Source organism: Protopterus annectens, chromosome 5.part1 (genome assembly GCF_019279795.1).
Source record: "Protopterus annectens isolate FY-2018-M chromosome 5.part1, PAN1.0, whole genome shotgun sequence".
NCBI classification, from domain to species: Eukaryota; Metazoa; Chordata; order Ceratodontiformes; family Protopteridae; genus Protopterus; species Protopterus annectens.
Window position 1 is genome coordinate 795,945,607 of NC_056736.1, and position 16,688 is coordinate 795,962,294.

General features: G+C 40.8%; 1 protein-coding gene across 23 annotated transcripts in view; it reads right to left on the reverse strand.

The window, feature by feature from the left end:
* Positions 1-16,688, reverse strand: part of ADGRL2 (adhesion G protein-coupled receptor L2) — a 1,061,651-nt gene that overhangs the window by 301,148 nt on the left and 743,815 nt on the right. For all 23 annotated transcript variants that reach the window (XM_044073413.1, XM_044073427.1, XM_044073415.1 and 20 more), the window contains one exon: positions 751-1,038. In XM_044073413.1, coding sequence (XP_043929348.1) covers positions 751-1,038 — 288 coding nt within the window. The remainder of the gene's footprint in view (positions 1-750; positions 1,039-16,688) is intronic.

The following is a 16,688-nucleotide window of genomic DNA, read 5'->3' on the forward strand; positions in this document are numbered from 1 at the left end:
TCCCAATGTCAGAATTCAAATTCTGTAATTTGATCTTACTGCCCCTGCAAAAAACCTACCATCTTATACTGCATTTCTGAGAACCTACTGAAATGCCTGCCAGATCCTCTGTCTTTCGTCCCAGCAGAACATGCAAAGTAAAATATGGACCATTACCACTAGCTACAAGCTCTACTGTTTTGTAAAGAGCATGCAGAACTTGAAGAAAGCAAACTATAAATCTCAGTTGTGTCTCTCATGTGCTTCATATGTAATAAATAAAGATTTTAACAGCTCTGCATACTGAAATAGTACACGTGAAAAGCAAAAGAAGAAAAAAATCTTAATGCATTAATTTTTAGACAGTCACACCATATGAAATTCAAAAGCCATGAAAAATATTCATACAAAAATGGCAATAGTATTATATATTAAGGGTTACAGAGTTTCAGTGAATCTGAGTTAGTACAATGGAGTAACATTCTATCTATGTAAAAAAATAGACATGAAAACATTTGGGACACGGAGTGAAAAATCTGCAAACCGGCACGTTACTGAATGGTTATTTCAATTTCAGAAAAATATTGCACCACATCGTCAAATAACTTCAGAGGCCAGTTTATGAGTTTTGTTTTCTCTATAGCCCATACTCAGACACCAATATCCACATGAATACAGATTTTTGAAGTCTCTCAAAAAGTAGATTTGCACTTTAGAAATATGACTTGCAACATTTTGAATATAAAGAGAATGAAAGCTTGTGTCTCATACCTCGAGTCCCCTTAGGGCATGGGCGTTCCACAACCATGCCCCTTTGTGTCTGAGGCCAGCTGATCCCCCTGGCTTCAGTCTCTTCACAAAACCTCTCAGGCAAAGGAAAAAAGCTTGTGGGAGTTGGAGCTTTAGTAGGAGAAATTGATGGTGGAGGTCTGAGGCCTCGATTATTTTCTCTCGTTACCATGGTAGTACTGATGAGGGCTCTCTGTGATGCAGTTGTTGACGGTAAGGTGGTTCTGATCGGTTCAGCTTGGGAAGTAACTGCTGTAGTGGTGGTTGGAACTGAAAAGCAAAAATAAATTAGAAGCACACTATTTCAAGGCAAACTAGCAATCCATTCATTCTACGAGCATTAATTTACAAAAATATACGAAAAATACATTTGTTTCAAAATGGCAACAAGAAAGCATTCTGTGGCTTGCTTTCTCACTAAAATGTCTGCAAAAATAATTCAAACTTTCATCTTAGCCAGAGACACAGTTCATTTTAAGCAAAATGTGTATGCACATTTTGTTGCTGTATGCATGTGCGACAAAAGCTCTCATCTTAACATGAAACGAAGTATAGTAGACATATTTTCAAATGCTTTAGTTACATTATGCTGAATAACTGATTGACAGGTATGCAACATTGAAATCTGCTGAACTAAAAATACAATTTTGTATTACTTGTGGTAATAATGAGCATGTTTTCATCATGAAAGACAGATATTATAAACAATTAGTGGATTACTTAATAAAATTGGGCAAAAGACAAAAGGTCTGTTTTTTTAAAATAACAAGTATCATGCTTTGCACCTTACAGGGAAGAAATAATGACTATACCACCTTCCAGCCTTACTGTCATTCGTGCTTGAGAAATTTCAAGCATGGCTGATTAAATTCTAACAGAAGACAATTGTATCATGCATATGATTTATACTTTATGAAGAGTTGACTGCTTTTCCATCCTTCCATCTGACAAATCAAGAACAATGAAACAGCTATATGAAAATACAAGCAAGACTAAAACATTACATCCCGTAATGCAGGATAGTAAAATTATAAATTAACAATTTTTCACCTGAATTTGAAAGATTTATTTGCACATAAAAATAAAACCTTTTCCAAAAAACAATTCAAAAATTGAAAACATATGCCGGTTTTGGTTACTCAGTATAACTGAACCATTTGCAGGCATTAATACATGCCAGTAAATAAGGGATAATTAAAGGAAGCAACATTTTCTTTATTTCAAATTTACATTGTAGTATGTCACTTTCTAAGACAATTTACATGGTATCTGAATAAAGAAAATTCACACATAAAAAAGGAACCTTGCCTAGCATGATTCTACTTTTAATTAGTCTTCTTTTGTGGGTAAATCAGAGTGGAATTCACACAGATGAGGTACTCGAAATAGGACACTGGAAAGTCTTTCTTACTCATTCCTAAATGTGATTAACTAAAGGATTTGAAATGCAACAAAAATGTGTTAATACCACAGTAGCTAATGTCAGTTAAAAAATACTTAGTATTTAACATGACTGTGTAAAAATATGTATCCCCATCCTCCTGAGTGTCACAAACAACACAGACATAATTACTAAGCCATACTTTACATAGCAGGAAGAATAAAACAAAGAATTCCAGTACATAAAACATCAAAACTAAACCCTTTTAAGCAGATGACCTCTTTTACAAAATATAACTACTTATTGACTAAGACACAGGGAAAAGTGAATAGACTACTGGACAATGCTCCCTTTATTTTTACCTTCTTTATCTAATATGGCTGTTATCCCAGGCAGTGGTAGTGCTGCATTATGTTCCAAATTTGCACATTAGTTACATGTTATGCTGCTTTGTTTGTGAGGTGGTGTTCTTTTTACTGGACTAGCTTCTCATTCAGGATTGTTTCCTGTGACAAGCTCTGGTCCCCTGTGACCCTGACTAGAATAAAAAAGGTACTGAAAATGAATGAATGCTCTTTTTATGAAATTCTACACAAACTAATTCCCTGTCCTCCAATGCAGTCATGCAAGCAAAATTAGAAAGTCTCATGTTTATGAAGTGCAGGGTTTTCTCATTTGCACCGAGGATTATTACACGGAGTACAAATAAGTCAGCCCCATTTTTTTTGCATACTAAGAAAAAAAACTGTTTGAGGCAAGAATCGTGTTGGCAAATGTAATTTGTTTTTTTACAAGATGAAAATAATTCATACACTTCGTCTGAAAAAAAAAACAGCAGTATTTACCATACCATAATAATACTGTATATATTTTGATTGCATGGAAGGAAAACTAAACATTTTTATTATAAAGCTTCGTGAAATCAAGAAACCTAAAAATATACAGCAGCATAAACACGTGTTACATAGCTGCACCAAGCCTAAAGGAATCAGTGAAGATCAGTATACTGGCATCACTTATGATTATGCTTTGTATACATATATAACGACATGCAGAAACTGATGGTTATCAGTCATTGTTAAAATATCGTGCAAACCAAAAAAATGTACACTTCATTTGCATTAGTTTTGCTTGACAGCATATGGAACTTCACAATCAACCTATCTAGTCTGTCCTTTAAATGCATTCAACATACTAACTTCCTTCTTTTCCTACCTGCACCCCCTTCATCTGTCTAATACCCTTAAGTGCCACTGTGGCTTTCCTCTCCACCACACATGCCAATATGTCATTCACTGGACTACAACTTTCTCAATGAAGAAATGCTTTTGTAGCTCAGAGAAGTGGCTGGTATCTACAATCTGTTGCCAGTGTTTAGCCCCCCACCCCCAACCTAAGCTGCAGCTAGTTTTTACAATCTGTTGTCAGTTTCCACTCCTTCTCCTTCAATCAAAGGAGGGGATGGTCTCTGCAATTTGTCACATGGTGTCCACTCCTCCTTCTCCTTCATATGACCCTCCAATTCAGGACAACCTCTACACATCTCTTTGATATGAACTTGTGCACAAATATCATGTCTCCCTGTCTTTTCCAATGTAAAGTGGGAACAGATTTAGCTCCTCTACCCTCTGATCACATCTTTTCCCCTCCTTCCTATGCACCCTTCTAATGGCTTTCCCATGGAGTACTTCAAGCAGCACAATGTCGTTCTTTTTGCATACCTTCAAAACCTACTCACAATACTCAAGCTGTGAAAGTACAGTTTTGTACCTACCATAAATGTAGATGTTCGAGTGTATACACTGCTGCAGTCATTACACTTGGGTTATCCTGACGTCAGGCAGTTCCCCAGTCAGCCTGAGTTCCAAAGTCTTGGTCTGGCATCTGTTGCTGTCGCCTCCGCCCTGACGTCAGTGCGACAGGGGTATATAAGATGCAGCCGATGCCGTTTTCTTCAATTTTTCTTGCCCCAGATGTCAGGTGCCCCCAAAAAGGTAGGCTATTCCAATTGCTAATAAAATATACATAAGAAAAGCAATCAACAACTTTCAGATACCAGCAAATACCCCCATAGGTAGTAAAGGGTAGAAGACATAGGTACTCACCAGCAAGTAAGAGGGGAAGGAGGGAGGGTAATGTGGACTGCAGCAGTGTAGACACTTGAACATCTACATTTATGGTAGGTACAAAACTGTACTATGTTCATCGTGTTACACTGCTGCAGTCATTACACTTGGGTAGAATCCCAAAGCTGAGGTAGGGTGGCTGGTACTATAAGGCATTAGGGGTGGCTATAAGGCCCTGCAGCACTTCAGTGGCGAAGCCAGCTCTGGATTTAGAGTATAGAGGCAGATGGTAGTGCTTGGTGAAGGTATGTACAGAACTCCAAGTTGCTGCTTCCAAAATGTCCTTGGTAGGTACTCCTCTGAGCTAGGCAGATGAAGTGGCTGTTGCCCTGGTGGAGGAGATCTAATGCTGTTAGGTACAGGTTTCCCATGGTGTGTATAGCAGAAACGTATACAGTGTCATATCCATTTTGAAATAGTCTGTTTTGAAATGGCTTTTTCCTGTGCTCCTGCAGCATATGCTGCCAATAATTGCTCAGATTTTCTGAAAACTTTGGTTTTGTCCAAGTAGAAGCGTAACTGCCTGTGTATGTCCAAAGAATACAGTAGTCTCTCTCCTTTATTCTGTGGATTTGGATAAAAAAGTTGGCAAGTGAAAAGTTTGGTTTAGAGCCACACTTGATACCACCTTTGGCATAAACGTAGGGTTAGTTCTTAAAGACACCCTGTCTTGGTGGAAAATGATGAAAGGTTCAATTCAAAACACCTTGCAGTCAATATGAAATTTAGAAAACACACAAACAGCCAGCAATTCACCAGTATCTTACTTTCTTTAATTCCAGCGATCTGGTACCTCTGCCATTAGTGCCTTTAATTCTGAAACTCTTCATGCTGATGTTAATGCCAGAAGTAGAGCAGTTTTCCAAGAGATATATTTTAAATCTGCTGTGTTAGCTGGCTCAAAAGGAGGTAAAGTTAATTTTTCCAACACAAAGTTGAGGTCCCAAGTTGCAGTAGGTGCTCTATGGGGCGGTCTTATGTTTTTAGCCCCTCTGAGGTACTGTTTTAGCAAAGGATTAGAGAAAATTGGTGGATCCATGTTGCAATGAGCAGAGATGGCAGAGGCGTGGATCCTGATGGATGAAAAGGAGAGGCCTTTGTCCAGCATCTCAGTTAAATATTGTAATATCTGAGGAATATTTGGGACAAGAGGGTCAAGGCTGTGAGCCTTGTTCCAGGCACAGAATCTCTTCCATTTATGCGAATAGGCTTTCCTGGTACTAGGCCTTCTGGCCTCCAGAATGACATCCATAACAGCTTTGGAGAGAGGCATTGCTTGCTTGACTAGGAAATCTTCCATGCAGCCTAGTTTAAAGTCTTTAGCTGGCTGTGAAATATCTGATTGTTGTGCTGAGTCAGCAGATGTGGGATTTGAGGCAGAATCCAGGGTGGTCCTTGTGCTAAGTTCTTCAAGATTGGGTACTAGTGCTGGCGTGGCCAGTCTGGTGCAATCAGGATCATCTTTGGCTCTTCCTGCCTGGCTTTGATGAGTACCTTTGGGAGGAGAGGTAGTGGTGGGAAAGCATATACTTGCAGGTTTTTCCAGCTGAATGACAGGACATCCACTTTCCATGCTTGTGGATGGTAAGTCCTTGTGCAGAATTTCTGTAGCTGGCAGTTCATTTGGGGATGCAAACAGATCTATGTCCGGGCTCCACCATTTCTGTTATCATTCTGAATATTTGTGGATCCAATTCCCATTCGTGAGGATCCATGATGTTTCAGCTTAAGTAGTCTGTCAGTGTGTTTTTCTCTCCTGGCAGGAATTGTGCTTGCAGATGAACTTGAAAGTTTAGAGCTGTGTTCCACAAGGTCATGGCTTGTCTGCAGAGGGGATAAGAGTGAGTGCCCCCTTGCTTGTTTATGTACCACATAACTGTGGTGTTGTCTGTCTTTAGTAGTAGTTGTCCTGGATGTAGCAGGTCCTTGAAGGCTATTAGGGCATTTTGTACGGCTAGCATCTCTTTTTGATTGATGTGAAGATGCCTTTGTTCTGCGGACCACTTGCCCTGAATACATTTTCCTGCCATGTGTGCTCCCCAGGCATAATCCGATGCATCTGTTGTCAGTGTTTGCCTGGCTGTGGGTTGAGTAAAAGGCAGTCCCTTGTTGAGGTGACAAGATTGAGCCCACCATCGAAACTCCTGTTGAGGCAAGGAATTAGTGGTATAACTGTTTCCAAACTTTGACAGTGTTGAGACCAGACACTCTTTAGGTACCATTGTAGTTTCCTCATATGCAGCCTGGCATATGGCATTAGTAGTATGCAAGATGCCATGTAACCCAAGGCCTGCAGAATTTTTCTTGCAGGGAGTTGGGTTCTTGTTGCCATTAATTGAAAATATTGGGTCAGATGTCCTTGCTTGTCTGGCATGAGATAAGCCATCTGGGCCGTTGTATTCAAGCTGGCACCAAGGAATATTATCTCTTGTGAGGGCACTAGTTTTGATTTCTTTTCATTTACTGTGTACCCTAGGCAACTTAATAACTGTTTTACAAATGCCAGATGCTTTAGAAGAATGTCCTTGCTCTCTGCTTGAGTCAGGTAGTTGTCCAGGTATGGATAAATTTTAATTCCTTTCTGTCTGCAAAATGCAATTACTGGTGCCAGGCACTTTGTGAAGACCCTGGGCGCATTAGATAAGCCAAAGGGCAGTGCAGAGAATTGATAGTGCATTGAACCAGCCATGAATCTGAGGTATCTTCTGCAGTTTTGTCTGATAGGGACATGCAGGTATGCCTCCTTGAGGTCCAATGTTACGAACCAAGCTTTCTTGCCCAGCATGGGAAGAAGCTGATGTAGTGTCAACATTTTGAATTTCGGAACATCCAGGTAAGTGTTTCGGGAAGAAAGATCCAGAATGGGCCTCCAGGCTTTGTCCTTTCTGGGAACCAGAAAGAGTCTTGAGTAAAATCCTTGTCCTTGCTCCTGTGATGGTACCTTTTGAATAGCTCTCATGTCCATGAGTGCTGTAATTTGTTTTTGAGCCTCTGCCCATTGATTTGGTGGCAGGTTTGGCATTCCTTTTAACCTTGGCAGAGTGTGAAAGTGGAACCTGTAACCTTGAGATACAATGTTGAGAACCCATTTGTCTTTGGTGATCATATGCCAATTGTGATAGAAAAGTACCAGTTTTCCTCCTAAGGGGGCTGCCAAGAGAGAGCTGTTTGGCAGCTGTAGTGGGAAGTCATTGGGGCTGTTTTTTATAAGATTGTGGCCTGTCTTCCCCTTCTTTCTGGCCTGATGCACCCCATTGTCAAGGCCTATAAGAACCTTGTGGTTGACCTCTACCTCTTGGACGTCTGTATCTGCTCCTTTGAGGTCTGCCTGAAACTGGAAAAGACCAATTCTTTGCTGGCCAATTTCTGCTAAATCGAGGAGGCTGAACCTGTAAGAAATCCTTCACCGTTTGCCTAGATTTTGCCTTATCCTCCATTTTCTTTAATACCTCTTCTGCCTTAACTCCAAATAACACATCCTGCTGTAAAGGTGCATCCAATAGTTTTGCTTTAACATGATCTGGTAACGTATGTTCTTTTAACCAAGAATGTCTTCTAATGACAGAACCTGTAACAGCTGCTCTACAGGAGGCCTCTAAAGAATCAAAACCGCATTACAAAGTGTGTTTTCCCACTTGTTCAGCTGCATGCAATAAATCCTGCATTTCCTTTAAATTAGGAGGATCTGAATCTGGAAGCATTTTTTGTTTCAACTGAGACATCTAAAACTGCTGATATTTTAACATGTGAAACTGGCAATTTAAGACCCTCATTGCTAAAGTTGCAGACCTATATACTTTCTTCCCTCATCTGTCTAATGCTCTGGAATCTCTGTCACAGGGGACTGGATTCTTTGCTGATGAGGCCTTAACCCCTTTGGGTCCCTGAGAAATAGTTTCAGGGTCGGCAACAGGGCTTTTATAAAGAAATTTGTGTGAGTCAGGGACTCTGTAGTATCTGTCAGGCTTAACTGGGTCTGGAGGTAAAGAATCAGGATTTAAGTTGGATTCAGTATACACATCATCCACAATATCTAACACTGGCAGAATAGCAAGGGGTCTGTGTTGAGGTAATAAAAGGAAGTCTCTGAGCCTTTTCTTGGATTCTGAGTAATCCTGGCCTTCCCAATGAAAATGCTCCCTCATGGTATGTAAGGTTTCCCCAAAGAAGTAGACCTCAGGCGGAGAGGCTGATGGAATTGATTCCTCAGCATCAGAATCCTCATAAGGGGGTAAGGAGTATCCTAGGTCTGAGGATGAATCTGCAGAGATGGATACCTGGTAGGATGAGTCATAGTCTGCATCCTGTCTAGGCCTTTTATCAGGAGGGGGATGGGAACCCCTGATCAGAGTGATTAGGTCTTCGGCCATTTTGAGCATTTGTTTCTTAGGCATGGAGGCCTGTCCTGGAGAATGCTGTATTTGTTTCTTTGTCTTTAAAGTAGGTTTAGACTTAGTAGAAGATTTAATGCTTAACTGAATAGGTCTGAAAACACCCTCTGAAGCTGCGGGTTGTTCAGCTACTCCGGATCCCTCTGAAGGGGTAGTTTCAGTAGTCTGAATAACTTGTGCATCTGAAGGCCCAGCCATCTCCACGTGGGAGTCAGAGGCAGCCTGTGGTTCTACAGAAACGGTCGTCAGGGGCTGCAAAGGCGCCTCGCTGAAAACTGGAGAACCGGCGACTGGCCTAGAAGAGGCTTAGTCGTCAGTTTTGGGCCTCGGATGCCTATCCTTGTCTTTGCACTTTTTATGTATTCCGGTCATCGGAAGTTCCGATGGCATGGTATAATTGAATTTTCTGCCAAAATAATGTCGGGCAAAATCAAACCGACGTTTAATAGTGCGCTTGTTAAACCTAGCACAAAACCGACAACCAGTGACATCGCGGTCTAGGCCTAGGCATGGGATACAATAAGAATGGAAATTGTTACGAGGTATTTGCTTCCCACAAGAAATACAGTTATTAACTTTTACTGACATCGGTCTGAAGCAAGAAAAAGTTTCCCCAACGGGGTACTTAACTTTGTAGAAGACTTCGGTTCTGGATTCGGAATGAAAATCTCACTAGTTGGCCGACCGGCACTTGCGAACTGCTTTTGCTTCGGGCACCGTGCGGCAAAAAAGACTGAAGAAAATGGCGTCAGCTGCATCTTATATACCCCTGTCGCGCTGACGTCAGGGAGGAGGTGACAGCAACCGACGCCGGACCAAGACGTTGGAACTCAGGCAGACTGGGGAACTGCCTGATGGCAGGATAACCCAAGTGTAATGACTGCAGCAGTGTAACACGATGAACATCTGAGCGGAGCTTGCTATAATGAAAATATTATTTCTTTTGCTTCTGGAGTCTATTTTCTGATGGTACATTCCAGTGTTGTTTTGCCTGCTGTCACAACAGTCTCACTTTGCACCTGGTGGACCAGTCAGGGTGTGCTCAATATCCCCAGATCTTTTACCGACTCTGCTGGAATCAGTTCCACTCTCTCCAGCTGGTATTTCATACCAAAGATACTGTGTCTAACCCAGGGGTTCCCAAAGTGTGTGCTGCGGCGCCCTGGGGAGCCACGGCTTCCTCACAGAGGCACCGCAAACTAATAAGCTTAGCTGCAAAATAAACTGCGAACAGTTCGCAGTTTATTTTGCAGCCAAGTTTATTAGTTCGTGACAAACTAAGTCTAGACCTACACTGTAGATTTTAGCAGAACTGGCATCAAGTATAGCAGTGGTCCCCAACCACTGCGCCACGGACCAGTACCAGGCCATGGAGCACTTGGAACCGGGCCTTCAGGCAAGTGAATGCCTGTGTGAGTGTGTGTGTGTCTGTCTGCATGTGTGAGTGAATGCGTGCATGAAAGCAGAAGAGTCTGTGTGTGTGAGAGAGATCGGGAGAGTGAGAGTGATGTGTGAGTGAATGCAGGAATGAATGAGGAAGTGACTGTGTGTGTGTGTATGTGTGAGATCGGGTGAGTGAGAGCAATGTGTGAATGAATGCAGGTATGAATGAGGAAGTGACTGTGTGTCTGTAGGTGTGAGATCAGGAGAGTGAGAGCAATGTGTGAATGAATGCAGGTATGAATGAGGAAGTGACTGTGTGTGTGTATGTGTGAGATCGGAAGAGTGAGTAGGATGTATGAATGAATGCGTAAGTCAGTGTGTGGCATGTGGGTGTGAGATCAGGAGAGAGATGTATGAATGAATGTGTAAGTGGGTGTGTGGCGTGTGGGTGTGACAGACAGTGACAGCGATGTGTGAATGAATGCAGGTATGAATGAGGAAGTGACTGTGTCTGTTTGTGTGTGATTGGCAGAGTAAGAGTGATGTGTGAGTGAATGCAGGTATGAATGAGGGAGTGACTATGACTGTGTGAGAGATTGGAAAAGAGTGAGAGCGATGTGTGTGAGTGAATGCGTGCAAGAATGCAAAAGAGACGTGTGTGTGTGTGTGTGTGTGTGTGTGTGTGTGTGTGTGTGTGTGTGTGTGTGTGTGTGTGTGTCACGGGGGGAGAGAGTGAAGAGTGATAGTGATCCCTAGCAGCAGCAGCAATGAGGTCTGTGTAAGTCTGGATCATACCACTGGATACACACCCCTCATCACCCTTTTATATCAAGAAATCTGGACAAAGCCAAAAATAGTGGGGGTACAAACGCACAAAATAGGGACACTTAAGTACTGTTCTCACAAACTTAGAAAGTTGATAGAAATGCAGGTTTTGTATTAGCATGAATTTTCTGAAGGGTATGAAGTATGAAACTCAACTGTCTGTCATTATTTTCTGACTTTAACCTCAATGATCTGCCAGTGATTTGCCAGAAAGCAACAATTTTATGAGAAAAAGACCACAAATATGAGGCAAAAATTTGGACATTCTGCAAAAATCTATACAGTTGAGAGGGATGCTGGACAGAGCCAAATAATAGGGACAGATTTTAAATATTGCTCTTATAAACTTAAAGCTAATAAGGTTGCCATTAGGTTTGCTTACCTTTCAACCATAGTAGATCAGCGTTATGCTGTTAAGCAGAATGTACACTTTATTTTGGTAATTGTCTTTTTATTGTACTTTTGAGCTTTTCTCCCCAGGTCTCCTAGTCCAGTCGGGCAGCCTCATTAAACAAATGTCAAATAAATAAATAAATAAATGCAATATGCACTTTATGTGTGCCATGGGGGGTGCCTTGGGAAAACCTGGACTCAGCAAGGGAGCTGAGAATCGAAAAAGTTTGGGAACCATTGGTCTAACCTAAAGTACTTTTCATTTCTATGCAAAGTCCCTCAGCAGTCACCTTTCAGCTCACTTGGCCAGCCTTTCCAAATCCTTCCTCCACTGCTGCCACTAACCTGGCATCAACAGCAAAGATATTCTTCATGTTCTCATTCCCCAGATATGTCAGAAATAAACACACTGACAAGTACTAAACCCAAGACTGACCCTGTGGCACTTTGTCACTTTTGCTAATTCCTGTCATTGTTTCTCCCACCACAACCCTCTGTGTCCTTCACTCTAAACATATAGTTATGAAGTTCCTCAGCTGTGGTACTTCCTCAATTCCTCCAAATCTTCCTGGAAGCTTCTTCTGTGTGACTGAGCCAAAGGGCTTTTAGGTAGCATCTACTAGTACTTCCCTGTCTTGTCTCCTGTAAGCCATAAAACTGGTTACATTTTTCTGCTAGCTTACTGTAGGCAGACACCCATGTTGACTGTTGTCCTGGAGATTACTGTCCCCCAAGAAGATAACCAACCTTTCACATTCTTTGATTTTCCCTGCCTATGCTGTTAAGCTAAAATACCTGTAGTTCCCTGTATTTTTCTTACTCACCCACCTCCATGCAAGAGTACCACATTTTCTCTCTTCCAGTCCTCAGGCACCTTCTAAATGGTCAATGACTTCTTTTAAACCTTTTGAGGGAATCTGCTAGAAAAATATGCCTCCCCATGCTCTACCCTTCCATATGGAAGATAGTTCCTTCTCTACCTAGTTCTTCAATATCCTGATGTATGTCTAATGCTATCCTCACTCTGCCTTAGCTCTCTTCCAGCATGGTGCCAACCAGTTACTTTCCTTTGCTTTTTCTCAGTTTTCGATCATTTCAGTTCCATCCCTGCTGAGCTTAGACAATACTGTCCTTCCTCTCCCACTTTCTGATGCATTCTTATAGAGCCTTTTCTCCTATTGTTTCCTTAGGCTCAGTGCCAGATGCAGTACTATGTGACCTAGGCAGTTACCCAAGATACTGGCTTGGAGGGGTTTGCTGGCCAGGGGGCTGCCAAAAATGTACTTTTTAATTAAAAAATACATGTCTTCTTTAAGGGCATTCTTCTTTAAGAACACCCTCTGCATGCAATGCAGATTTACATCCCTGCATGTGTCAATGTACACACCTGCTGTCACCTCTGTGTATGATGACACATATGCTTGCTGTGTTTTCCATGTCCGCACGTATGGAATTTAAACACACAATGTTCTCCCTGCCTGTTCTGCCTTCTACTTCTGTCCATGGAACAAAACAAAAGTATCGGTAAGGGCTTCTTCTGTCCACAGGAATGAAAGTGTGTGTGTGTGTATGTGTGTGTATAAAATGCCCTACTTAGGGATGGCAGGTTACTTAATTTACTCAGTCCCAAACACTGTACATTGGTTACAGGAGTCAAAAGCCTGAATCCTCTATACCAACTACCTTAGTGCATTTTCAAGGAATAGTGAGCTTCAAGGGAAGACAATTTTACTGCTGCTCATGCTAAATCTGCTTTCAATTACAACTGTTTTGTTTAGCAAATGGTTGTCACCTAAGCCATGGGTTCTACTCCCACACCATGTAGACAGATTGCAAATTCTCTGGTGTACATTAAGGGTGGGAGTGCCGAGTCTTCAATCTGTCCTCCTTTGGATGAGATGCCTAGTAATTATTAATTTGTTGTTGAGTTAACATCCATTCCTTATTGCAATGTTACCAGCTTACCATTTTTTAAAGTAATATAGGCAATTTATTCTTCAAGGGCAGCAGGCACTGAATTTGTAGATGAAATGCTGAAATATAAAGTTGTTCGCTAGCAGCAACCCCTTCATTAGTTACATATCTCTTTAATATGGAATTATTCAGATGACTTTTATAATAGAGAGTTGATTATCTGAATATCGGTTATCCGAAATGTCAATTATCTCAACACAGCCTTCCAAAGTTTTCAGGTAGGAAAAATCATAAAGTCTGAAAACGTATTTTCTTGTCCATGTTTTTTGAGCTTGTAGCCTGCTGATGTGTGAAAAATTTTCTTTATTGTCCACTGGAATCACTGAATGGTTGAAAAGTGTATTCCCTGCATGCAGGAAAACAAGATTTTAGACATTTTTTTATCTGGCTCAATTATATGTTGGATTATCCAAACAATCTGAATGTCTAAACTACTCTAGGTCTCAATTAGTTTGGATAATCAACGCTCTGCTGTACTTCTGCAAAGATTGTGCATATTGACTGATAATGGTGGATTAATAACGGCAAAAGTTTACGTGGCCTTTTCTGGGTGAAATGTTCAAAATAAGCAGTTTTGTCATTATTGGTTCATATGCTTTGTTTCATTCCTTACTGGAAAAAATTTTCAAAACTACAAATTTAAAATGCACTCTTAACAAGTGGTATTATATTTTACAAGGACTATAATTTCATAAAATCAGGAAGGTGAATCAAAGGACACATGCATGTATGCATGGTCCTAAAAATGTGTGTAAGCAGCCTGTGGTTTGAAAACAGCTCAAAGGTAACCTTAATCCGCCACTGGCCAGCTGCATTTTCTTCGATTGTGGGTTTCAATTCTGTTCCAATGAATATGAGTTTTGACAGCAACATATTTTACTATTAATGCTAAGTCTGTTTTCATTGTGAGAGTGTATTATTTTGTTTGGGAAATGTCTATCAGTGTTTGTGCTACAAAACTTGAAATAAAAGTTTTAAATCAAATCCAAATATCTGTAGCCACTGTAGAAGTAAAGAAAAAAATTATATGCACACTGGGAGGTTTGAACAGTGTTTATGGTACTGGGGAGAAATAGCCAAGTGAAAAAAGGAAAACTATGGCAATAACCAATAACCACACAAATGAGATGCCACGGCCCTTTGCGACCAGCAGTCCAATGGAACAGTCTCCTCCAATTCAAACTAATTAAAACAAATGGATGAACAGATGAATAAAATGGAAGTGAACAGATCAAAAAAAGTGATATTTATATTGTGTGTATAGATATATAGATATATATATATATATATATATATATATATATATATAAATCAACTTCTACCAGTGAGATATGACGTGATACTGCAATGAGCACCATGTATTTGGTTAACTTGATTCTGATTGGTGGACAGTACTTTAAATAATATCCAACACGTCTGATGAAGTCCCTGGGTTAGTTGATTTTATAGTAAAGTAGAAGGGATTTTTGATCTGCTCACTACTGTTTTATTCATATATTCTTCCATTTGTTTGTTTAGTTTGAATTGGGGAAGACTGTGACACTGGAATGGCTATGGGGGAGGGGGAGGTTTGCTATGTGTGTACTGGGGGTGCCTGATCCATTATCCTGCCTATGGCCCATTTGACCACAATATGGCTCTGCCTGGGTTTGTACCTTTGCTGCCTTCTGCTTGTCTTTCACCACTTCCATTCTACTTTTTCTATGCACTCCTTTTATTGCCTTAATCATCAAGTGCAGCCACATATGGCTTACTCAACTTTCAGCTTCTTTATTAAATCCTTGTCTTTAGCCCCCAATGAACTGCATTTCTGAATCGTTCTGGTAGCTTCCTTATTTCCTTAACTACATCACGTACCAACTCTCTGACAGTGAGCCACAGTTTACGATAATTAACTACCTTAAAATCCCACAACATTGTCTCTGTGTTTTCCCTCCACTCAATCCTACTTGTGGGCTAATGGTCCTTTCTCATGGACATATCTGACCTCCTCCACCATGATTAGGACCACAATCACAGTGCAGTTCTGCACCAGTTGAATAAAACCCACTTATGATCCAATACTTCAATCAATTAACACTCGTTCTTCTAGTCTGCTCCTGGAATATTTAGATCTCCTAAAACTATAAATTTCTCCTCCTATCTTCTTCTTATATTCCCTCCTCCATTCTGTTATCCTCCTCCCTTAAAGTAAATGGGCACCGATGCACTGTGTAAATCAACCGGCATCCTTACTCCTTCCTCTATCTTAAACACTAGGGAACGTATCCTAGATTGTCACTTCTCTCTTCCTTCCCCTTCAAGAGCTGATGTTCCTCTTCTTCTCTCACATTTGATGACCTCCATTATGTAGACTGCTATATTACCTCCATCCTCCCTTCTCTGTCATGCTTGGGCATCCTGTATCTGTGCACCTATGAAGCACTTTTTGTATACGAGTTAGAATGTGAACATAAAGACATCATAAAAAAGTACACTTCTGTGAAATTCTAACATGGGCTAACACAATAATCAAAGACCACTTTTCCAAAGAGGAAAAGCATTTTCCCATAACAGAGACAATAACTGAGTTTGTATGTGCTGATGAACGTTCAGAATTAATTGATTTAAGTATGGTAATGTATGTACCTAAAAATAGTAATGTAGACAACAGTGTGCAAAGAATAACATAATAATATGCAAAGTGGCAATCTTGAGTTTTTATTGCAAATGGGCAGTACACACTGCCAACACGAGGGTTAAAGTGCAAAGGTTTGATTTTAATGTAACAGTGGCCAATTTGAGATGTTGGCTGGTGACAAATGTGACTTTACTACTTCAAATTTATGTACTTACTACTGCAGCATATCCTTAAAACAAGACACATTTTCAATGTCTTGGACTTGCACTGCAGGTGTCAGGGCTTTTCAACATGTACATTTTCTCAAGCTACCTGGAACTCTTCACCTTTTCACCATGCACAATGCATGCTACACTCTTCAGTTCTTCCTGGTCCAGTAGCTTATGCAAGATGAAAGAAGGAAAATGGCAGAGAAGAGTAGACTCTAGATCAGATATGTTGCAGCTGGGGAAATGAAGGAACAGTATGTCACTGTCGGTAGAAAAGGAGTCAGCACTGGGAAACATGTTAGCTTGTGCCAGAAATGGCCAAAATGGGTTATAGCAATGGCTTTCTTGTGGGGTCTCATTAGCAGAGGAAATGAGGGGCTGTAAAGGTTCCCATCTGGTCAGTAGCGAGCTATGGCTTCTTTGGCCTAAAATCCCCAATGAAAGGAATACACAAAAAGAATGTGGGGCACAAGAAGTTTGCTAGATCACAAACTGGTTTGACCCATACATGACAAATCCTTCTTACTAGTCAAAGACTGTGCAGGTATTCATAAGGCATCAGGACACAAAAACAGAGTCTGCCTCTGGAAAACTGTACTCTCCTGGGATTTATTTTAC